The sequence below is a fragment of the Engystomops pustulosus genome, chromosome 7 (genome assembly GCF_040894005.1).
Source record: "Engystomops pustulosus chromosome 7, aEngPut4.maternal, whole genome shotgun sequence".
Taxonomy (NCBI): Eukaryota; Metazoa; Chordata; class Amphibia; order Anura; family Leptodactylidae; genus Engystomops; species Engystomops pustulosus.
In genome coordinates, this window is record NC_092417.1 from 38,556,596 (window position 1) to 38,572,079 (window position 15,484).

Sequence of the window (15,484 nt, forward strand, 5' to 3'; positions counted from 1 at the left end):
GTCACGCTATAGACCCCATTACTGATACAGGTATATAGTCTATTAGAAGTATAGACCCAGGGGTAACATAGGAGAATGGACACAATGGTGAGGAGAATAAAGACTATTAGGAAGATGAAGGGACTAAGAAAGCTTAAGACAATCACAAGTATGTAGGTAAGAAGGGGATGGAGAAAGAACATTGCTAGAGTAAAAGAGTCGTAGGCAAAAGCTCTTTTCTAAAAGCTTTAAACCCTTAATGATGCGCGCTGTAATAGTACGGCGCGCAACTGGTGCGGGAGCATGGAGAGGGCTCACGGGCTGAACACTGTCCAAAGCCTGTAAGTCTTTGCTACAAATTACTAGCACCAATCACAGGTGTTATCCTGTCGATCCCCAAAGGAAAAAGATGACGGCGCAAACAGAGGTCAGTTGTGACGGGAGGCTCTATACTGTACCAGAGAGAGGTAAGTAGAGGGGGATTCTTACTTTTACACCCCCTGGATCCATTAAAAATTAAAAAGTGCTCTCAAACAACACCTCTAAGATTCCTAACTACTGTGATGTTGCTCAAACACTGCATGGGGGATGTAGAAGAAAATCTGCCCCATAACTTACTCTTATGATACCATTATTAGTTGCTGATTCAGATGAGATTTCTTTGGAGAAGACAGTTCAGGAGGGAAGGAGATGGAAAAGAAGCAAAGGGTTGGAGAATGAGGCATATTTCTTTTCTAAGATGAGTTACAAAGTTTCTTATGTATACTTGTATATGTAAAACAGTTTTTTGCAAATTTTACTGAATGTTTAGAGGCCATAATAATGCAGCATCCAGATAAATTTTTGGTAACGATCAATACATTTTTTATTGGATTTACCATTGACAGAATACAAAAACAGACTCATATAGAGACATAATATAACATGTTGCACAGAAATGGGCCAATAATATTAATTGATATGTATGGCAGCTAGAATCATCTTATATGTTACTAAGCAGAAATCAGGACACAGATCAGATTGTAAATCATTGTACATGGTGCAGATTGTAACAGATGAGCTGCTCATTCCTTGTGTGGTGCCGGTCACTGGCAGCAGCTGCAGGTCTCACATCCACCTGTGCACTTGCATCCCTGGCTGCATCCACTGCACTCAGCCGGACAGCAGGAACAGCAGCCTGCGGAGGAGGAGGAGGAGAGTCATGAGAAAACTGGAGTATAGAGAGAGGACATCTGATATTATATGACAAAACTCAAGTACAAAGAGATGTACCCATCTCCATAGTATAGATAAGTATAGACGGTCCCCAACTTAAATTGAACCTGTCAAGGTGATTCCGGCACTTAACCACCCACAGGTCCTTATGGACCGGTGGTTTAGTGTCATGAATCCCCCCGTATGAGGTTCCTACTTAGGCTCAATAAAAGCTCAATGCGTCGGCTCTCTGCTGCAAGTGAAGACAGAGTACATTACAGGTCCATATAGACCAAATGGACCTTTGTGTTTTAGTGATTATTATTCAATAATAATTAAATAATCCTTATTTATTCAGTGCTTTTCTGTAAAGTTCTTTACAATTTATTGGTAATGGTAGAAGAAACAATGCTGTGTTATTATCGTCCTTGTAAAAAATATACAATAAACATAAGCATAATACAAAGAACTTCTAGGTCTATAACACAGTAATAATACATATTAGTGTGGAAAGTTCACATGAAGGAAAACTGGCAGGCACTATCTTCCATCAGAGCAGTATCCCCACTCGACACACATTAAGCCACAGACCAATCCTGGAACCAGAGATCGCGGTATAGGACCATGCGGTGGTGCTCAGTTAATAAACATAAAAGTCCATAGGCAACACGTAGAAGAAAGTAACGGCACTCACCCACTTGTTAGACATTACACTTTTCTAACAAGTGGGTGAGTGCCGTTACTTTCTTTTACGTGTTTGCCATAATACATATTAGCTCTGCATATAGCTGAGGTGCACTCACTTTTTTTGCATGATGTACATTTGCAGTTCTTACATTTGCAGGATTCTCCACAGCGACAAGAAGCCCCTAAGAGACAATGAGGGATGTGTTATAGAGCAGTAGATACAGTATACACCATCATATATCCATGTAGTCATCACATAGACACTACCCCCAGCACCTGCAGACAGACGTCTACTGCTCATATACTGCCATGTACATCATATTACATACAGCACAGTGTGAATACTGGATCATATTAGGCACAAGCAGAAGAGCTCAGCGCTGGAAGGAAACTCAGACAATGTAACATATAAACCACATCAATTGAGATATATTTTCATACTTCCAACGTTATTTTCATCACCCTCTGATGTTGGGAATTAAGACATATTTACCTGCATTTCTAAACAGGACTATGTATGAGTTTAGAGGGGTTGTCCACTTTCAGCAATTGATTGATATTGTTTGTATAAAGAGAATTTTGAACATTTTTCAATATATCACTTTGTTTTAATTCCTTGCTGTTTTCTACATCTCTGCTTGCTGTCATTCAAGTCATTCATAGGAAGCTTCATTGTTTACTTCCTGTGGATATACACCGGTCCCTGGTCATGTGATGTCACACAGGTGCACGGCTCGTTCTATCCCTGGTCATTTGATGTCACACAGGCGCACACTTCGTTATATCCCTGGCCATGTGATATCACACAGGTGCACGGCTCGTTATATCCATGGTCATGTGATGTCACATAGGTGCACAGCTTGTTCTATCCCTGGTCATGTGATGTCACACAGGTGCACGGCTTGTTCTATCCCTGGTCATGTGATGTCACACAGGTGTATGATTCGTTATATATCCCTGGTCATGTGATGTCACACAGGTGCACGGCTCATTATAACACACAGCTCTGATTACTCTGTGATACTAATGACAAACTCAGCTATACTACATGTAACAACCCCAGTGATGCTGCACCTGTAATAATTGTAATGTAAAGTCTCTGTATCCAGTGCACATCCCTGTCTTACCTGCTGTGCAGTTACAGTCCTGAGGGTCCATGATCCCTATGGATATAGATTCTGTAGGATTGATGGATTCTCTGTGTGATGCTGGATGATGTGGGTAGTTGTCCTCTGCCTTATATACTCGAGATACAGAGCGGAGTGCAAACCCGCCCCATAAACCTCCCACGTGACACAAACACCAAGTGTAAGGACAAGTTATATACAGGGACGAGTGCAAAACCTGCAGAGTCACACAAGAGAAAGGATGAGGCGGCAGGAATGTCTGGAGTGACCGACAATGTTAATAAAAGTAATTTCCCTTTTGTATACATTGCTCAAAAAAATAAAGGTAACACTCATATAACACATCCTAGATCTGAATGAAATATTCTAATTGAATACAAAGTTGAATGTGCTGACAACAAAATCACAAGAAAATCATGAATGGAAATCTAATTTATTAACCAATGGAGGCCTGGATTTGGAAAAGTAGAAAAGCTGATCCAACTTTGATGTAATGTCCTTAAAACAAGTCAAAATGAGGCTCAGTATTGTGCGTGGCCTTCACGTGATGAGGTTGCGGACGGTCTCCTGAGGGATCTCCCCCAGACCTGGACTAAAGCATCTGCCAACTAATGGACAGTCTGTGGTGGATGGAGCGAGACATGATATCCCAGATGTCCTCAATCAGATTCAGGTCTGGAGAACAAGCGGGCCAGTCAATAACTATAATGCATTCAACTTGCAGGAACTACTGACACACTGCAGCCACATGAGGTCTAGCATTGTCCTGCATTAGGAGGGCCCCAGGGCCAAGCATATGGTCTCACAAGGGTCTGAGGATCTCATCTCGCTACCTAATGGCAGTCAGGCTGCCTCTGGTGGCCTATTGTTGTCTATTTAATTTGCAAAACATCATTTGAAATTGATTGTCAATCAGTGTCGCTTCCTAATTGGACGTCTTTAGATTGGTCTGTATTTTAATTATGCAATGTTTCCGAGATCATTGGTCGGCTTTTAAGTATGTGGTTAGGAATGTGGATTTTTGGAGTTTTTTAACCCATGGACCTAAGGTTGCTACCCTTGAGCACTGAGGGGGTCCCTTCAAATGGTTATACTCGACTCCCCCCAACCCTCACACACACCTCGTACTAAGCAGCAGTAGTTCCTTTTCTTAACATTCACACTCACTCCATTACCTACTTTGCCATCACAAACAGATGCAGAACAGTGGATTTTTTTGGTTATTTTTTTCTTTCTCAACATGGCTGATGCATATTCTTACGTCAGATCTACGCCTGCACCACCTTCCCTGGCTGGCTTAAAGAGGACCTGTCACCCCAAATTAGTGCCCCCATCCAAACATACCTAATGAATCTACTCCCCGGCCCCTTTCTAATGCTGCCAATTTCAAAGTCCTGGCATTAATCAAACTTTAGTAATCGGCGCTATAGCATATGACAAATAACATACATGATGTCCGATCGATGGGCGGGCTTACTCATTAGGGGGCCGTCCAGGCACTCCTCTTCTCCACCGGGCACCAGTTCTTTTCCTATGCACTAGATGCCGGCGATTGTGTCATCCAGTGCGCAAGCGTGACGGTTAGAGCACGGGGGAGTGGCGGCCTGCGGAGAAGAGGAGTGCCTGCACGGCCCCCTAATGAATAAGCCGGACTGCTTGTCCGTCGATCGGACATCAAGTATGTTATTTGTCATATGCTATAGCGCCGATTACTAAAGTTTGATTAATCCCAGGACTTTGAAATGGGCAGCATGCAGCTCCTCTCCTTCACATATCCCAGTGAAGCCCGAGCCTGACTCTGCTTTTTCTTCTTCTCTTTATGTTCTCAAATGAGATGAAGAGAGTGGATCACAGGAATAATGGCTAATTCATATAGTACTACCCATGCCAAAATGAAGCTAAATAGCTTGAAATAGTGGCATAATATGGAAGCACCCATTGGCAGGTAAGTGTTGTAATAGTAACTGCCATCCACATAACATAACCTCTTGTGTCTCCCCCTTCCTCATAGACTGTAAAAAAGTCCCACTGATACTCCAAGTCGTTTACGATCAGCACTCAAGGGATATTCCAGTTACTGGACTAAAACGTGTCACAATTTGATTAATAAAACTGGACACTAATTTAATTACTGTGAGTCCGGAATATCCCTTGAGCGCTGATCGTACATGGAGTATCAGTGGGAGTTTTTTACGTTGGAACCCCTGGAATACGGAGGACGTGAATATTTGTGGAGAGCTGCCGGAATCCTTAATACATTATCCTATATGCCAATCATTGTGTGGAACCAGGCGAGAGTTGATTTACACCATAGGAGAAATCCACTGGTTATCATTTAATGTACGAGGAGAGCGCTCCTTTTGTCCTTTTGGCTTTCTATTCTATCACAGTGGGAGAGTGTAGCATACACGCACACGCCACTTTGTTCCAAGGTTTCTGGTCATAGACTGTAAGCTCTTGTGAGCAGGGCCCTCACTCCTATTGTTCCATATGGCTGCTATTACTCTGTAATGTCTTATTTTATTTGTATATGTTGCCCAGAATCTATAAAGCGCTGCAGAATATGATGGTGCTATATAAATAAAGATTATTATTATTGATGTGAAACAAGTGATCAGGATTGGAAGACAGAAATAAGTTGATCTATAACAAAGAAAATTGAAAAGAAGGGAGGGGATTTATATATGTTTATGTGTTTCTTACTATTTTCCTCTGAGTCTTCAGCCATGCAGAAGACAAGTGAATAGTTAAGAAGAATGATAAAAGCTGTAAGAGAAAGTGAAAACAAGAGGAAGAAAAGGGAACACAAGAGAAAGTAAATCTAACACAAGAGAAAGTAAATCTAACACAAGAGAAAGTAAAGAGAACACAAGAGAAAGTAAAGAGAACACAAGAGAAAGTAAAGAGAACACAAGAGAAAGTAAAGAGAACACAAGAGAAAGTAAAGGAGACACAAGAGAAAGTAAAGAGAACACAAGAGAAAGTAAAGAGAACACAAGAGAAAGTAAAGAGAACACAAGAGAAAGTAAAGAGAACACAAGAGAAAGTAAAGAGAACACAAGAGAAAGTGAAGAAGATGGAAGAGAAAGTGAAGGGAACAGAAAAGAAAGAGCATCACCATTTAAAGGAAACCTGCGCACGCATCGCCGAAGCCTCTTCTGCTCTAAAGTTTAAAAAGTGTTAAAACCGCGATACCACGGTTTATAACACTAACGAAAGTAAGTACTGAGCTGGTGCTCGGTACTTACAGCTTACCCCTACCATTCTAAATGGTAGGTTTCCTTTAACCCCTTAACGCTCTGTATGAAGGGATGTAAAGAAATCCAGCAGAATGTACCAGTACCATAAGTAAAACGTAACTTTTAATAATTACTGATAAAATAAGTTCACAGTGAACCACAATAGTATACGCATCAACCATCTAGTCAGCAAAAACACATCAGAAAGGGAGCTCGTTCAGACCTCCAATATGTCTCGTCTGACACGGTCCCCAGTAATACCTCACCATGCCTTAGTGCTTTCCTGTATAGCATATGACACGGTGCACCATCTCAAAACCACGGACCAACATAAATCCGGACAGTAAGGAATAATAGGGTGGATCTCACCAGTCTTCGATGCTCCGTCTCCTGGTCGAGCGGTACTGGTCCGGAGGTACAGGACCTATTAAGCCCTACAATCGGTTAGTATCCTGACCCCGCAATATTGCTCCCGCCCTGACAAGGACGGTCCCTTACAGACCCTGTTAGTCCCTAATATGTAATCCCTACGCGTTTCGTACGTCATGTGACGCACTCATCAGGGGAATAAAGTAATGTAGTGGGCTATGCAGTCTTGATGCTAAGTATGGCTGCAAAAGCTCCACATCAAAGGGTTAAAATGAATCAAAAACGAGCAGTGGCCCGTATAATACAAGTTATACTAGTATGGTGGCTAGATGTAGTGGCATGGGCATGGTATGAAGGGATGTATGAAGAGGGCTCACGGCTGAGTCCTCTTCATACAAAGGTGGGGGTTTTTGCATTTTGCAGAAAACCCCCACCGCTAATAACCGCGGTCGGTGCTTGCACCGATTGCGGCTATTAACCATGTGATTGCGCGCGGGCGCCGCCATCTTTAATGCGATCGCCGCGCCCCCGAACGTCATCGGGGGCCGGCGATCAGTTGCCATTGTAGCCTCAGGTCTTCTCTTGACACGAGGCTACATGGCTTCTGCAGATTCGTTACAATGAGCCAGTGGCTCATTGTAATGAATGACCTGCAAAAATGCCATATATTGCAATACAGAAGTATTGCAGTATATGGTAGGAGCGATCTGACCATCTAGGGTTAATGTACCCTAGATAGTCTAAAAAATAGTGAAAAAAAAAAGAAAAAAAAAAGTTTAAAAAATAAAAAAAATTAATAAAATATTAAAAATTCTAATCACCCCCCTTTCCCTAGAACGGATATAAAACATAATAAACAGTAAAAATCACAAACATATTAAGTATCGCCGCGTCCCAAAATGTCCGATCTATCAAAATATAAAAACGGTTACGGGCGGCGGTGACCTCCGAGGCGGGAAATGGCGCCCGAATGTCCGAAATGCGACTTTTACACCTTTTTACATAACATAAAAAATGAAATAAAAAATGATCAAAATGTCGCACAGACCTCAAAATGGTAGCAATGAAAACGTCGCCTCATTTCGCAAAAAATGACCCCTCACACATCTCTGTGCATCAAAGTATGAAAAAGTTATTAGCGTCAGAAGATGGCACTTTTTTGTACACATTCGTTTAATTTTTGAAAATGTATTAAAACACAATAAAACCTATATAAATTTGGTATCACCGCGATCGCACCGAACCAAAGAATAAAGTAGGCATGTTATTTGGAGCGAAGAGTGAAAGTCGTAAAAACTGAGCCCACAAGAACGTGCGTTTTTTTTTACATTTTTCCACATTTGGAATTTTTTTGCAGCTTCGCAGTACACGGCATGTTAAAATAAATAACATTACGGGAAAGTAAAATTTGTTACGCACAAAATAAGCCCTCGCACAGCTCTGTCCACGGAAAAATGAAAAAGTTATGGATTTTTGAAGTTGGAGAGCGAGAAATGAGCCGAAAAACCCTGCGTCCTTAAGGGGTTAAGCTATGGGGCTGGTGGTTTCTAAATAAAGGTTGGAGTAGGATGCAGATAGTACAGTACTATCCATAGTACATCCAGCCACACTGCAAATACAGCTTTCATTCACTACAATTACAGCTTTACAGCTATTAGTACAGATAGGTCATTTCTAGTAAAGGAACTTCAATAATCCATTCAAGGTCAAAGAATTAGATAATGAGACTTGAAAAAAGCAAAGACAGACCAACGTAAGCATGGCATGTTGTAATATTAAGTATATAGATAAAAATGGTCAAAACCTGCAAATGATTCAGGGGACACTTTCAAACACACACAGTATTTCTATATCAATGTTGTAGGAGATAGGAAGGTAAAAGAGATAAGGAAGAGGGTGTCAGATACCCGTCCAATAAAAAGCGCACCCACAACCGGACTTGGTGATAGATGTCAGTGGGTAAGCGGTGGTGAACTCACCCTGCAATGTCCGTGCAGGCTACCAAACTGCATGAAGCAGATAAGCCGCCCTGCTAAAGGGAACCTAGGGAACCTAGCTAACGGACCCTTAGAGACCCTGAAAGGTGACAGGGAAAACTTACTTATCCTGGCAGCTGCTGGATGGTAGAGCAGTCAGAGACAGAGCTGTATTCACACTAGGACACAGAGGGACAAACAATAGATACAGACAAACAAGTGGAGTTGGACAGAATTGGGTCAAAACCAAGATGGCGGCGAAGGCACAGAATTGTTTCACTAGAGAGAGGTTGCTAATTATGCACGCCCCAGTTCACTGAGACCCAAACCGATCAGCAATTTAGGCCCTATCCTGTGTGAAAACCCCTTTAATTTGCCCTCTGTTATGACCTGGCTCTGTCAGTCGTTGTAATCTGGTTGTCTCCATGTTTATGCACTTTGGAATAGGTAGGGATCATCAACCAGTCAATGGCCACCCCCTAAGGGGGTTTCTAATAAGCACGAAGGGCGACATTGGTGGCTTCAGAATTAGGGCTCGCTGTCTTGTCCATGTCCTGTATCTGGCACCTTAGTACACCTGTATTCTGATATTATTTTCCAAATAAAATTAAAACATTTTATATAATATCATGCTTTATCTCCATTGTAAGACGTGCGCTTGTTCCTATACACGTTTGCTATTATCCCTCACATAACAAAATTACTGCGATAATCCAACTTCTAAAAGTGAGAGACTGACATGTGGCTGGAGGTTTTCATCTCCTAACAAATTCCAGTGTCAGCTGCAACTAAAAATAAAGCAGCGAGACATGAGCTCTAGAGAGCAGCGACCACGACAGGAAGGAAAATGATCAGATACAACATGAAAACGTTGAGATTTATCGGGGCAGAGAACTTTATATCCAACCAGGAGTATGCAAAGAAACATATCCGGAGTGTGGCACATAATCTCTACCCGCTCTTACTGAAGGCTTGTTACTTACACGAAAAAGAAGAATTACTTGTTATTTTAGTGGAGAACTGGCCTCAGCAAAGTTTCAACTTCAGCAAACTACTAGGCCAAACGGTGGACTACCCTGAAGATATCAGCCACTGGGCTTGTCAACGGAGCTTGACCGCTTGTCTAAAGGGCTTGAAGAACTATGTACTGAATCCCTCAACCACTTACTCAAAAAGACTCAAAGTCGTAGACCTGACAGCAATCCAAGACATTGAATTTCAGCCGTGCCAATGTAAGAAGTCATTGGGGCGATGGGCAAGAACAGAAATGATGGCCCGGCTTTGTTTTGAACTCCTGATAGAGATGCAGAAACTCGATTTTGACCCTTCCATATTTGACGTTGACGTCGATATCTTCTGCAACCTGTTCGTCACAGAGAAGAATTATGAACTTGTGGTCCAGGCTCTACTCATGCGTAGTCACTGCCCGCTGAAGATTAGATGTGTAGATATCAGGGTAGATAATTTAGCCTTGAGAAAGCTCTTTTATCTCCTAAAAATAGTCGATCCCAATGGTATCCACAAATTAGAAATTGTTCACAATGTCCGCTTAGAACTTTACCATCTCGAGGTACTTCTAAATAATCTCACCTTCCCTCAACTTACATCTCTTACTCTACCAACAAGGACCTTTAATGTTACACATTATACATCGGAGGATGACGCTGTGTTAAGTACCATTGGAGAGAAACTAAGCACCATGGTCCATCTCACAGAGCTAAGTCTTTCTTTCTCCACACTTACAGGAAGGCTGAGGAAGCTGCTCAGGTAGATATTTACTTTATATATATATATATATATATCTCTTAATAACAGTATTTATGCAAGTAATCGTATATATTTCTGGTGTACTAAATCTAAAGCCTAATATAAAGGCAGCATGGTGGCTCGGTGGTTAGCACTACAGCCTGGTAGCGCTGGGGTCCTCGGTTCAGGTTAACATCTGCAAAGAATTTGTATGATCTCTTCATGTTTGTGTGGGTTTCCTCCGAGTCCTCCCACACTCCAAAACATACTGGTAGGTTGATTAGATTGTAAGCCCCATGGGGACAGGGACTGATCTGACAAGCTCTGTGCAGCACTGCGGAATCTGTGTGCACTATAAATAAAGGAATTATACCACTAAACTACCAGCCCCCTCAGGTAGAGTATGAAATGTCTATATCACATTCCCTCTTTTGTGTTAAAATCTCCTCCAAATTCATATGCAAATGAGCTCAGAAGAGTCACTTTTTGCCTGAGATGAGTCACTTTTGAATTTCTGGAAGACGAATGTCACTTCAGACGCACCTGTCTTTGATGGTATAATACTTAAACTATGCTTTTGGTGGAATATAAGCTACAAATAAATATCCTAATTCCACCTCATTGTTAACTGCTTGAATCTCTGGCTCTTTTACTCACAAAAACATCAAGCATGATGTATGATACCAAAAGCATGGTTCTAGGTACTACACAACCCAAGATTGGGGTGCCTGATGGGATGTTACTCTAAAAGTGTCTCATCTCAAGCAAAAAGTGACTCTTCTGAATTTGAATATAAGTTTGGAGATGATGGCATCACAGATCCACCCTTAATAAATTCAACTTAAAAATAATAAAGTCATCAACTACGCTGGAAATTAATGGTTGCATATTTTATTAAGGGGTTAAATAAAAAATTAAAGTAATAAATAATTTGATAAATATTTAAATTCAGAACTAATCAAATTCTGAATACATCAACAATTTTAAGGGCGCATTGACACTGGCGACACAATTTTAAAGTTAAATCCAGCAAATCAGACGGATCGTCCAACGGCATGCCCCCCAATTTCTGTCGCATGGTAGCCAGCGCAGCTGCGCCAAAAACCGATCGCTTGAGACACAAGCCCAGCGCAGACACCTGTTAAATACCGGTTAAAGCCGCGCAGATCCCGAAAACAGTGCAAATTACGGCGAAAGTGCGATCCGCGACCCTTAGTAAATAAGCCCCATTGTGTTTAGACCCATTCTATTCCGTTCTTTAAAGCCAAAAACGAATGTCTTCTTGTGCCGTATTTTCCCCACTATAAATAACAGAAACCTTTCATAATGAAACCTGTTAAAGGCAAATGCAATGACACCAGCCACAAACAAAGAACCATGGTGTTACCTTTCTGTGGTCCGGAATGCAAGTGAGCAGAATCTTTTCTTTACATTATTGCAAGTTGTGGTGGAATTTTCTTTAGGGTAGGGACCGCTATTGGCTTGTCAATAATTGGATTGAACCAGTGGCTGATGGGACAAGAAAACAGCCCTCATCAGCACCTAGCATTAGACAACATTAACTGTGGCCTGATCGGTCCTGTGCTGAACAGGCAAGTAAGATTTCCAGTGATTTGCTAGAGTAGTCATGACCCACTACACACCAGGCCACTTCTGCCTTATACTTCCTGCTTGGATTGTGTTAATGAAAGGTCTATCCATATTCTGGTGCTCACTTATAACCTATATTGTATTTATGGTTTGTTTTTCAGCCCGTTGCAGACCCCATTGAAAGTTCTTGAAGTAGGCAATTGTTCTCTGAACCAGGTAGACATGGCGTACCTGGCCAACAGCCTGCATGCTGAACACCTGGAGCTCCTGGATCTCAGTGGTCACAACATTACAGAACTCTTCCCCTCAACATTCTTCAAACTTCTCCAAAAATCTTCATCAACACTGAAGACTCTGGTTTTAGAAGAATGTGATATTGGAGATATGAATATCCACGTCATTGAAATGGGCTTGGTCCATTGCCTCAAACTCAGAGATTTCAAGTTCCTCCAGAATCCTATGACCTCTATTAGTCTCAGGCGTATATTCAGAGTCCTGGTTAATTTGCCCATGTTGAAATATGTTGAGTTTCCGGTACCGAAAGACTGTTATCCACCTGATGTCAGCTACCCACTTGATGAAGTTACCCTCATAAAATTTGATCATCAAAAATATAACACGGTCAAGGAATCTCTACAGCGGATTTTGGTGCAGGCTGCTCGAGATGATATATCGGCTGTCACTCCTCTTTTTGGCAGCTTTGATTCTGCGATTGAAGAGACCAGCAAGGAACTGGGGGCAGGATTATTGAATTCATTTAGAGATGCTCTGCAGAGTTTTACAATATCACTACAAAACCTTTGAGACTCATTTCGAGGACTAAAGTAATTATAATAAAGGTTACTATTGTCTTCAAGCCTCTATTTATGACTTTCCGTAGATTTACAGAACCCGTAGAGAGCTTTACAGAGCCTGGCAAGAGGCCTTGAGGATCATGTAAAAACCACATTGCTGAAGCAAAAAATTAACTAGTACGTAAAGGGAGTCTCGGAAGCTCAAAATGCCAGCTCGACCAAAAATAAGAACCTTTAATAAGAGAAGAAACATCATATTTTTATGGCAATGCAAATCAGCCTACAAGTGCACTATGGGTGGGTCCCATTTGCCTACAAACAGCTATCATGCTACAAACTAAATGATGTCATGACAGTTCCAAATAACAAAGAAAACAAATGCAACGGATGTTAGTAAATTGGGTCTGACACCATTGAACCTGCGGAGTATTTGCATATCCATAAAATTATGGTTATCTCTGCATTGATTCATCGTTTTGTAGCCACATATGTTTCTGCGCTTATTAAAGGTTCCATAAATAGCTGCAGTGTTAGTTATTGGAGATGTGTGTAACCATACGTTTGCGCGTGCCGTTAGTAGCAGCAGGGCTGTGAAAATGGATTTGTATTCCATGATTGTAGCTGGATTCAGAGAACTCTGGTGCACTGCTGTGTGATCTTTACTGTACTGCTGCAAAGCCCCCTTCTCCATGAGTAAGTGAATTAGGAAACAAAAAGAAGCTGGGGAAGGGGTTCTGTACTATAGTGGACAGAAGTAACAAATAGTAGTAACATAACAAATCCCTGGGTTTCAGTAACAAAATCATCAGTATGTTGGTATAGCATCCCAAGCTTGTCAATATCAGTCGTAGCGGCATATATGTTTTTAAGTTTAATACTTAATCCTTTAGAGACAAATGTAGGTCCATCAACATCAGCCCTGATGCATTATGCTGTATTAGCTGAGGACTTCACTAGCACCAAAACTACAGCTTCCCCCGCCATAAATAAGCCCTCACACAGCAATGCGGGAATGTTAAGAAAAAAAAACAATTTATGCATCTAAGGATATGATAATGGAAGGATTTTTTATCATGACTCTTGGAAGACAGAAGGAAGAAAAGAATATTGGCCAAGGCAAGTACGGATTAATCCAGATGTCAAGCCTCCTTACAGAAGTAATAAAGTTATTCCTCTTACAATTCTGTGAGATTTTATGACTTTCATTGATGCAAAGCACACTGCGACACTTCTTCCCTAGATTCCCGGTTTGGGGTAGTACATTTTCCACAATTTTTTGCAAATGTTTGCCAATTGTTCATTTTCTTTATCGGTTTCCCTCCCCCACTATGACTGATTAATGTGACTTTCATGGAAGATGTTGATCCCTTGTCTTCAGATGTGAGGAGGGGCAGGGGTCTGCAGGAGAAATGTTGAGAGAGGCCTGGGGTCTGCAGGGGAAATTTGATAAAAGGGATCTACAGGAGAAATGTGAGGAGCAAGCTGGGGTCTACAGGAGAGTTGTGAGGAGAGGGGTCTACAGGAGAGATGTGAGGAGGCCGCAGGGGTCTACAGGAGAGATGTGAGGAGAGGGTCTAACGGAGAAATGTGAGGAGAGGGGTCTACAGGAGAGACGTGAGGAGAGGGGTCTACAGGAGAGATGTGAGGAGAGGTGTCTACAGGAGAGATGTGAGGAGAGGGTCTAACGGAGAAATGTGAGGAGAGGGGTCTACAGGAGAGACGTGAGGAGAGGGGTCTACAGGAGAGATGTGAGGAGAGGGGTCTACAGGAGAGATGTGAGGAGAGGGGTCTACAGGAGAGTTGTGAGGAGAGGGGTCTACAGGAGAGATGTGAGGAGAGGGGTCTACAGGAGAGATGTGAGGAGAGGGGTCTACAGGAGAGATGTGAGGAGAGGTGTCTACAGGAGAGACGTGAGGAGAGGGGTCTACAGGAGAGATGTGAGGAGAGGTGTCTACAGGAGAGATGTGAGGAGAGGGTCTAACGGAGAAATGTGAGGAGAGGGGTCTACAGGAGAGATGTGAGGAGAGGGTCTAACGGAGAAATGTGAGGAGAGGGGTCTACAGGAGAAATGTGAGGAGAGGGGTCTACAGGAGAAATGTGAGGAGAGGGGTCTACAGGAGAGATGTGAGGAGAGGGTCTAACGGAGAAATGTGAGGAGAGGGGTCTACAGGAGAAATGTGAGGAGAGGGTCTAACAGAGAAATGTGAGGAGAGGGGTCTACAGGAGAGATGTGAGGAGAGGTGTCTACAGGAGAGATGTGAGGAGAGGTGTCTACAGGAGAGATGTGAGGAGAGGTGTCTACAGGAGAGATGTGAGGAGCGAGCTGGGGTCTACAGGAGAGATGTGAGGAGAGGTGTCTACAGGAGAGATGTGAGGAGAGGGGTCTACAGGAGAAATGTGAGGAGAGGGGTCTACAGGAGAAATGTGAGGAGAGGGGTCTACAGGAGAAATGTGAGGAGGCCGCAGGGGTCTACAGGAGAGATGTGAGGAGGCCGCAGGGTTCTACAGGAGAAATGTGAGGAGCGAGCTGGGGTCTACAGGAGAGATGTGAGGAGAGGGGTCTACAGGAGAGATGTGAGGAGAGGTGTCTACAGGAGAGATGTGAGGAGAGGGTCTAACGGAGAAATGTGAGGAGAGGGGTCTACAGGAGAGATGTGAGTAGGGCGCAGGGGTCTACAGGAGAGATGTGAGTAGGGCGCAGGGGTGTACAGGAGAGATGCGAGTAGGGCGCAGGGGTCTACAGGAGAGATGTGAGGAGAGGGGTCTACAGGACAGATGTGAGG

At 42.6% G+C, this 15,484-nt stretch overlaps 1 protein-coding gene across 1 annotated transcript; it reads left to right on the forward strand.

Annotated features, from left to right (window-relative positions):
• The first annotated feature begins 9,392 nt into the window (after positions 1–9,392).
• LRRC14B (leucine rich repeat containing 14B) lies at positions 9,393–13,831 on the forward strand. Its single transcript, XM_072114144.1, has 2 exons — positions 9,393–10,338; positions 12,069–13,831. Exons 1-2 carry the CDS (start codon positions 9,419–9,421, stop codon positions 12,709–12,711), a joined length of 1,563 nt encoding a protein of 520 aa, XP_071970245.1. The 5' UTR covers positions 9,393–9,418; the 3' UTR covers positions 12,712–13,831.
• Positions 13,832–15,484: the final 1,653 nt, after the last annotated feature.

Bases quoted from the DNA above. Each gene is read 5' to 3' on its own strand.
- LRRC14B (XM_072114144.1), top strand. From the start codon at position 9,419: ATGATCAGATACAACATGAAAACGTTGAGATTTATCGGGGCAGAGAAC. The intron at 10,339-12,068 runs GTAGATATTTAC...TTTGTTTTTCAG, and splicing joins AGGCTGAGGAAGCTGCTCAG to CCCGTTGCAGACCCCATTGA.